This window comes from Quercus lobata, chromosome 4 (assembly GCF_001633185.2).
Source record: "Quercus lobata isolate SW786 chromosome 4, ValleyOak3.0 Primary Assembly, whole genome shotgun sequence".
Taxonomy (NCBI): Eukaryota; Viridiplantae; Streptophyta; class Magnoliopsida; order Fagales; family Fagaceae; genus Quercus; species Quercus lobata.
In genome coordinates this window covers 29,030,337-29,040,533 of record NC_044907.1, presented here as the reverse complement: position 1 = coordinate 29,040,533, position 10,197 = coordinate 29,030,337, and the positions used below count along the sequence as shown (strand labels likewise).

Below are 10,197 nucleotides of genomic sequence, written 5' to 3'. Positions count from 1 at the left end.
AATAAATTAGAGAAGGATATTTAATGATAATTAACATATTAATAACATTCCCCTAAAAAAAAACACATTAATAACATGTATTATTCATATTATGATTGCTTCAAACAAGAGGAAATGAGGGAGAGTAATACTATACCAACACAAATTATTTTACAATATTTTTACAAACCGTTAAAGTGGCAAATTCTTATTAGTTTTCCAGGTCCATCACTAATATCATCAAATTTTTATTTACCAATAATCACATGGTCCGTTTGGATTGAGGAGGAGGGAGAGGGAGTAGAGTAGAGTAGAGTAAAACTGGTCCAAAATCAGCTTATTTTTAGCTAACTTTACTCCCTTTCACTCCTCCTCCCTCCCCCTCAATCCAAACGGGCCCTTAAAGATGGCTTTTTGATAACGGTCACATTGATTGTAGATGATAATTTAACTATTTCTTTTTTCCTTGCAAATATAATTCCATCTAGGTACAAATAAATATTCTATGATCTAAGATAGTTTCTTCTCTTATTGAGTCCCTCCCTCCTCAATCCAAACAGACCCTTAAAGATGGCTTGTTGATAATGGTCACATTGATTGTAGATGATAATTTAACAATTTCTTTTTTCCTTGCAACTATAATTCCATCTAGGTACAAATAAATATTCTAAGACAGTTTCTTCTCTTATTGAGTTCTTATTTGAAAATCAGGACAAAAAACCAAAACCCTAAACCCACCTGTATATATCTTAAATTCGGTTGCAATGATTTGAAAATTATATAAACATATATGTAACTTTTGAATTAGGTTTAATTAAGTTACATATATGTAATTTTTGAATGCAATGTCACTCAATATATATATATATATATATATATATTTTACCCGATATTACCTGAGTTTGGAGAAAAATATATTGAATAACATTCAGTTGCTAAGGATTTAGCATCCGTGTTAAGCTTAGAAAGAACAGGATGTCCAATTGTAAGATTAAAAAACTATTAATTAAATTAAAAAATATTTAAGCTGTATAACTCAATAAAAAATTAATACAAAATTTAACTTAGTTATGTTAAAAACATGAAATTAACATTTCCATACTATGGTTTTGGTGGCTCAATTTGCATTGAACCACATCTTTGTTAACAGACATCTCGGCTTAATAGCAAATTCAGATGGATGATTTAAACAACAACGTATTTCACTCATCGCATTAAATATTTGCTGCATGCATGTGAAATTCGTGCTAAATACAATGGTGACCTGAATATATATATATATATATATATAAAGAAAGTGAATTTTCGAAAGAACACATTGTTATATAGCATGTAAGAAGAAAATGACGTCTTGAATGTAAAGTCACTTCTTTCTCTCCCTTCACTCCTCCCCCTGTTCTCCTATATTAATTATTAGGTTTTAGGTCAACAAATCTCATGAAATAGTAATCTAAATTGAGTTAAAAGTGGGTGTCAAATGTAGGGAATTTAACCAAAAATTCCTAACCTGTGAGAAACAAAACAAATAGAGAAAACACACGTCAAAGAAAATAATCACACGCACAAGACAATATTTACGTGGTTCGGCAATTTGCCTACGTCCACGGAGTTGCAGGGATTTCACTATTATCAAGGAAAATACAATAGTGCACAAGAACACTCTCAAGAAACCCAAATCCCAATTACACCCTAGCACTCTCTCACAGAAAAAAATAAGAATAGAAATTGGCTGCCTCTCTTTTCTCTATTTTCTCTCATGCGGCTGCTCACTAGGTTAATTGGAATTTTTTCTATACACTCACACGGCTGCACTTTTTAATCTCAAACCTAATATATATATATATATATTTATGTATATATATCAAAGTCGGCTACACTAGGAATTAAATTCCTAGTTGAATTCGGTCAACTTGGGCTTGTAGACATTCAAGCCACACGAGCCCACTTCAACATCAAATGCTCAAGATTTAAAGGTTCAAGATATAGATAAAAGAAGTCCTTCATTCAAGAGTTGGATTGCCTTTTGATTGATATTCGATCGGTTGAATCTAGACTTTCGAATACCTTTCACTTACTGTTCAATCGATGAAAAAAGGATTTTTGACTTACGTTCGACTACTACTCGATCAATTGAAAATCTTGAAATTACAATGTAACGTGATTTCATTGAAGTCAGTTGCTACCTAGGTTTCGTGCCCTACATACAATTTAAAAGACATCTTATGAGCATTCATTCATAGATCGACTGTTCTTGTGCACTACATTGAAGGAAAACCGAAACCTAAATTGATCAACTCACGAGTTCAATAGTCGATATTCACAACGGAGTTGCTACCTTTCGGTGATCAAGAGCTGAAACCACAAAACCTACAATCCTAATGTACTGTTGTGGAGTTCAAATCTTCAAGAAGAGTCCTTACTCCTTAGGGTCAATCAAAGGGTCTAATTTTAATAGCAGATGAGGTTTTTGAAAAAGGATTCATGCTTGAAGAATTTAGAAGTTCTAGAGATATTGTTGGGTCACTTCAGTAAATTAAGCTATTGAGTAGTGACTAGGGCCAATGGTTTGAGCTACATTGTAAAGCTTCTCTTCTATAGTTGATTGCATTATTTGGGAGAGGTACACTTGTAGTGGTTTTTTCTTTACCGTGTTCTCCATCAATTTTTCACATTTTCGTCAAATTCGTGTGTTCATGTACTTGTTTTTTTAATTCCAAATTTGGTATTCATTGCGGTTGTAATTAACTATTTTAAGTTGTAATCACATAACCGGCTTAACTTAATTAATTATTAATTAATTAGTATAATTAACAAAGGGATCTAAAGATCTTTTTCCATTAATCTTAAGTTTGCTAGAGGTAAATTTATGTCCTTAAAGTGTTGACACGTGCATTTAACTTTCCTTTTGCCCATAACTGCTATATATATACATTTTTTTTAGAATGATATATATATATATACACACATATTTAATTCCCATTCAAGGTATATAATCTTTTAAAACGGTTACCAACCATGTATCTCTATATATTAGGAGGATTTAGAAAGTTAATTATGACTTCAAAAAATGTTTAAAATACCCCTAATCTAATTAGATAATTCTTATTCTTAAAAAATAAAAAATAGGGTTAAAAACTTAAAATTGTAATTCAACAAAATTCCAAAAAAAAAAACTACCAGAAAAAATATTCTCCTAAAAATTAGTACACTCTCTATTTAAATATATTTCACGCACGTTTAATACATTTTTTTTTTCCCTAAAAGCTAGCACATACTAAACCAGCAGTTTACTCTATTTCAATTTCTAAATTTTAGTGGGTTCTAGTTAGCTCAACTGGTAAAGTCTTTGATGGTTGTATAAGAGATTTGGGGTTCAATCCCCGCCTACACCAAAAAACTGATTAGTGTCTTGGTCTGATGATAAATAGCTATCATCAGGAGTGGATGCCATATGTTGAAAACTCTCTAAAAAAAAAAAATTTCTAAATTTTAGTTTCTTAAAAATCCATTTCTGTGTAATCTCACTAACAGTAGATAAATTCAAATTGAAAAATTAAATTATACTCAAAATAAAAAAAGAAACTTATTGCATGTGCGGAGCGCATGTGATGTATTAATTATTCAGCAAAAAAAAAAAAAAAAAACCATGAATATTAATTAGAAAATATGTCACAATTATTAATAATACGTGAGTGGTCATATAGGTGTATCTCTTATATAAATCACAAACCTTAGGAGTAAAGTGTCAATTTATTTATTTATTTATTTTTATGAAAAATATAATTCTACTCTAACTTAATTTAAGTATATATGTGTGTGAATCTCATTCCTAAAGACCTAAACCTTAACTCTTTACTCTTACCTCCCATTCCACAAAAAATTTGTATTTGTGGAGTGACCATCATGCCAATGGTGCGCGGTAGTATAAAGTGTCAAATATTAATCTTGTGATGCACCATCCTTTTTGATATGCCAATATTGACAGGACTATTTTGTTGGGTCTTTACTAAGATCATATGCATGTGTAGGTTTTATGGGCATGTTTTGTTCGATGCAATGTGGACTTCAATACATGCACCTTGTCTTTAATCCAACTACGAAAGAGACGTTGGTAATATTATCACCTTGCTATACATCACCATAGACCTTGTTACCACTTGTTTGGGAGACAACACTATAGGGAGACCCTAATTGAGCCCTTAATATAAGATGAATTCTATTTCCACAACATTTTTATAACAAATCCTAAGTAGTAAGGTGTTATTAGTTATAGTAGGTGTCCACCATTGATATCATTTTTTTATCCCACCAACAATAGCCTGCCACTTAAGATTTGTAGTGAAAATATTGTGAGTCTAACATTTCTTCTAATACAATATATATATAAGACCACTTAATCCAAAAGATTAAACTTATGGGATTAGGACCAATGATATTTTGTTTTCCTCATCTCTTTTACTTTTCCTCTATCTGAGGTTCGTATACCCCACCGTTACCCAATGCAAAATATGTAATCACAAATTCTTTTAGCAATCTTACACGAATTCCGATCCCAAAATAGTGGGCTTTACTGATCAAACCTAAATCATTGGTCCGTCACAATAAGTACCTTTCTTAGTCCCATCTTGATTATACACACAAAAATGGTGATCGTGGTGAGAAAATATTTTCTTTCTAGTGCTTTCTTTTTCTTGATGAAATTATTTATATACATGTGAAGGTTCCTATGCGTGAGTAAGACAATTCATATATAAAAATGCCATTTATTCCACATGGAGGACTTTGATAATTGATAGCACTTGTTAGAGAGTGCTACACTTTGGAAAAGTTCTTTCATTGAAAACAAGATGCATATAATATGACAGAATTTCATTAAATAAATATAAGTTAATGGGCTTGAGTTGTCCAACAAAATTATAAACACATTGCTTTTGTTGTACTATTCTTCTACTCCTCATGGGAATTAGTCACACATGAATGAAACTCCCATAACTCATAAAATCCAACCCGAATCCAAGCCCACAATAGCCTACAGGTAGGTGCATGCTGAGTGGTCCATAATATTTGAAAGAGAATTATTATGTCCATAACATTTTTCTCAACAAACTTTAAGTGACAGATTATTTCTCCTTGTTATTAGAAGGCAATAAAGAAATTTCAGTGGTGAGTTCAAATTAAAATTAATAATAACTTATTACCTAAGATTTATTATTAAAATATTATAAAAATATTGTGGATTTAAAACTTTTCTACTTGAAATTCTAGATCTGATTTTGTTTGCTCTTAAATTTTAGACAAATCTATGCAGTCACAGTTGTTCATTTACAACTTCTAAAAAGCTGGATTATTCCTCAGATTACCATTCTTTCCTATCCAAACTTTATTAGTCAAGTTTGTTGTTAATGATCCTTAATTACATGTCTCAAACTTGAATCCAACCCATCAGTACTCTTAAATTCATTGTTTTTTCTGTATGCTTGGAACAATAGCAGCATATACCAATGCTATAAATCAACATAGCAAATCCATGTTATGTCACCCAATTTTTTGGAATCAAAACACATGCTAGATCTCCCAAAAAGTGGGCCCTTCAATTAAAATCACAAATTTCCCACATGTAATCACATGATGGGTATGGCATGCCACCATCACCATAATGTTACAATAAATAGCCAGAAAACCCCAAATTTTTATCAACAAAAAGATACTGATCCACATTGTTCCACCTATGTTCCCTCTTACACAAGTTAAGTTTTTGAAATTAATAATAATAATAACAATGATTACCCAACTCAAAATCACAAACTTTTAATCAAAAAGAACTCAAACCCACTGAAAGAGACTTGTCGGTCATTATTTAAATTTCTGAGGGTGTTTTGGTCAATCAAAATACCAACCAATTAACGACCACTGTACCTGTTTTTTATTTTTATTTTTATTTTTATATATAGACTAGTGCTAATAAAACCTTTTATAGCCCAAAATATTCAACAGCAAAATTCAAACACAGAGAGCACTAAAAGTTGCAAAACAATGGCTGAGTTAGAGAACCCAAATCTGATGCCAAAGCTCATAACTTTCCTCTCTTCTCTTCTCCAAAAAGTGGCTGATTCGAACGATCTCAATCGTCAATTCCAACCCCAGAAAATCTCTGTTTTCCATGGCCTATCTCGACCAACCATCTCAATTCAAAGCTACCTAGAGAGAATTTTCAAGTATGCAAATTGTAGCCCTTCCTGTTACATTGTTGCATATGTTTATCTTGATCGATTTGCTCAAAGCCAACCCGCTTTGCCCGTCAATTCCTTCAACGTTCATCGTCTGCTAATCACAAGTGTCATGGTGGCTGCAAAATTCATGGATGATATGTAAGTGTTATAGTTTTGAAGTCAATAATATTGGATGCAGAATTTCAATTCCTTGCTTTTAATTTTCTTGAAACTTAATATTGTATGTAAATTAACGTTTGAAATGAAGTGACAACTTTAAATTCTTGCCTTTTCTTATTTGGCTTTCAAGTTTGTTTTTGTGTTAATATAAGTTCTACTAGCTAGTTTTAGAGCATGTTTCATAGAGGTATAAAATTTTGAAATTCAGGATTTCCTTTATCTGTATTAGAGCATGTTTTGTTTTCTGGGTTTTCTGTATTTGAATGTTTTTCTTCGCAAATAATTGAAACTCTGAAAAGTCTCTGATATTAAATTTTGGTTTTCTATATCCTGCAAAGCTTGTATTCACTTTTTTTGTAACATCATAATCACTGGATATTCTTTGTCGAAGATTAATGCTTCCACGTGTAGATACAAATGGGTACAGCCATGTGAAACCCTGGTTCTTTTACATATTGCCAGCCAAGAAGCATGTGATTCCAGCGAAGTTATATAAATAATTTGATTTGAGGTCAATGAACCAATATTAAAAAAAAAAAAGAAAAAAAGAAAAAAAAGAAAAAAAAAGGCCTTGCTTAGTTTCCTATTTTCACTTAATTAAAATGCCTATACTGTGAAATTCATTTTGGTAATTATGTAACTAGTTATTTTTCTTCCCCAATCATATACTGATGTTCTGTTTTTGTTTATGGTTTTGAAATTTTCAGTTACTACAACAATGCATACTATGCAAAAGTTGGAGGAATCAGCACAATAGAAATGAACTTTCTTGAAGTAGATTTCCTATTTGGTTTGGGCTTCAGATTAAATGTGACCCCCAACACCTTCCACATCTACTGCTCCTACCTCCAAAGAGAGATGATGATGCAACAACCTCCTCTTAATCTAGCAGAGTCTTCTATAAATCTAGGAAAATCACTCAAACTCCATTTGTGCTTCAATGAGGATGAGCCCTCTCATCAACAGCAACAATTAGCTGTGTAATTAAGCTTTAAATGCACATCTCAAAAATGCAGTTAGATATAGAAGTAGTAACATTGTCCTCTATCTCATTAAGCTTATGATTTTTGTGTACCAAACTTGCTTTTGATGTTTTTTGGTTTTTCCTTTATTGGACTTTGGAATTGAAGTTATTTTGGAATGTACATATGGAAGTTTCTTCTTTACAGTCTGGCTATCAAAGTCTCATGGGTCATTAAATTTTTTTAAAATTGTTATGTGGTGGATACTTGCTCTTATCTACGCTAGGATTCTCTTACTTTTTGGGTTGTCACTCTAAGTTCAGAGGATGCATAATAGGCTTATTCTTGGAGACAACTTGGATTTTGTGTAGGAAAAATGTGTGGTGAGTGGTGAGTGTAGAAGCTAGTTTGGTGGTATGGGTGGGTCATGGGATGAGAACAAAGTAATGTACGCAAAGAGGACTATTTTGTTGGGGTCATATTTTTTTGCAGTGAAGACAGTTGTTCTGTTTCACAGTTGTACAGATTCTTGAAAAGGGAACAAAGAGCATGTGTAATCATGGACAGCTAGGAGAGAGAGAGAGAGAGAGAGAGAGAGAGAGAGAGAGAGAATGGTTAACTTGGATTGGCCTTGCCTATCTGGACCTTTATAATTTGACCCAAAGTTTCTATCAAACTACGCCAAGTTTTGGGCTGGCAGATTAATTCTAGGCCCAAATCCTAAAAGACAGAAATGCTATGGGAAAAAAGCCCTTTCACTAAACTCATGATCTTTTGAAAAAGAGCCTTCATTTTTTAAAGATGAATTCTACAATGCACACTTTTTTCCCCTCTCTTTTTATATATATATATATATATATATACTTTTTTTTAATAATAAACAAACAATTAAGATTAGACATCTATGGTACTATATACCACAAAATAGGTGTCTACCATAGAATGATCTTATATTTTAGCATGGAAAACAAAATATTAGGCAGTAGTAAGAGCATCATCCTTCTATTTATACGATTATCCTTTCATATGTAGAATATATATATATATATATATATATATATATATAATAGTGATCCTTCTAAAATATCATTTTATATAGTAATAGTGATACAACTTTTTTATAGAATTTTCTTTTCTTTTTATTTTTTCAATTTTATAAAAGCTAAGGATAATATAGGAAATTGAATTTTCTCTATTGAAAATTTTCATATGTTTTAGAATAAATATATATATATATATATTTATATTTAAGTTATCGTTTTTATAGGATGGAATGAGTCCATCTTTTGTGTAAAACACACTAATAGTCGATATCTTCTTCTTTTCTCCCAAAAAGATGCAAGACTTACTAAAGATTTTGGCCACTTTAGGTGACATTTTCCTGATATTGGCTCAATTCCCTTACATTTTGATAGTTTGAGGCAAATTCAAACAACTATGTGAACTTTCCTTTTCATTTTTGAGGAAAATATGGAACTGATACAATTCTAGATTTGTCAACTAGTTTTCCTAATGCCTCCTTTTAACCCAAGAAAAAAAACACTCCTGCCACACACCCCCCCCCCCCCCCCCCCCAAAAAAAAAAAAGCAACATATTCAGATCTTGAACTTATGATCTTACCCCCACCTCGTACTTATTTTAGAAAGAAATGTTATATGTGAATAGCTTTACAACTTAATAGCACTGCCTAATCTTTTTATAAAGAGAATTAAGGTTCATTTTTTTTTTCTTCCTACTTGTAATAATTAAATTATCAAAAAAAAAAAAGCAGCATTTGATTTAAAACTCATTGGTCAAATGCACATACCACCCTGACAATCACAAATTAGGGTACATATGACACTGGATTTATACTTTTTTTTTTTTTTTTTTCTATGTAAAGTCCATGCGGAGACTGGATCAGATCACCATCTTTTCTTTTTGTAAATCTACTTTGAAGTTTGAACAGCTATAATCCTTTAATTAATAAACCTATTAGGAATTATATATATTTTTTTCCTATAGATTTTCTTCTTTGGTCAATAATAAACAAGGACCTCATTGGGGTTGGCTTTATAGGCCCACTCAAAATAGTAAACTCTTCAGGCAAATATCTTTATCTAAATGCCCGGGAAATCATTACAAAAAATCCTCAGACAAATTCCTTTTATTGGTAATTGATCAAATAAATTCCGACATAAGCATCATAAGCAACATTAAAACTTTATGATATGTTTGAAAATGTGTGGGAATCTGATCTAAAAGAAGATGAACCTATCTTAACTATTTGTGTTGGATTAGTAAAAAGAGGTTTGTTTTTGAATCTTTCATTCCCAAAATTTCATCTTCGACTGTAAACTTCAGTGAAAGGAATATTATGTCTTTGTCTTTGATGCCAAAACTTCAAAATGGATAAACCCTTCTCACAGCTTGCCCTTCTATCTTAGTAAATAGTCAATGTCCAACATTTGACTGTATGCACTCAAAATAAACTTCTTAACTACTTATTTTTATCTGGATTTTAAAAGTTAATAAAATCCTTTGATTAAATCATTTAACTTTACTTTCGTTTAATTGAATCATTTAAGTTTTAAATTTATTCAATTTAGAACTTTCATCAAATTCTGCTAAAACAAATTTCGTTAAGTATGCAATTAACTAATAAAAAAGATATTTCGAAAAAAAAAATTCTCATACAAAAAATTTATATAATATATATATTTTTTAATTTTATATATATTTTTTTCATGTGAGAAAAATATTTTTTTAATGGAATTTTTTTTTTAATGAAATTGGATAAAATTTCTGAATTAGAAAATTAGATGAATCAATTAAACTAAAGTATATTTAGAGAACTGAAATGAATTTCAGTCAAACTTAGAGGGTA

The 10,197-nt window shown here is 31.0% G+C and overlaps 1 protein-coding gene across 1 annotated transcript; it reads left to right on the top strand.

Annotated features, from left to right (window-relative positions):
- The first annotated feature begins 5,934 nt into the window (after window positions 1-5,934).
- LOC115987095 (cyclin-U4-1) lies at window positions 5,935-7,536 on the top strand. Its single transcript, XM_031110551.1, has 2 exons — window positions 5,935-6,347; window positions 7,076-7,536. The coding sequence occupies exons 1-2, from the start codon at window positions 6,013-6,015 to the stop codon at window positions 7,350-7,352; spliced, it is 612 nt and encodes a 203-aa protein (XP_030966411.1). The 5' UTR covers window positions 5,935-6,012; the 3' UTR covers window positions 7,353-7,536.
- The last annotated feature ends 2,661 nt before the right edge of the window (window positions 7,537-10,197 follow it).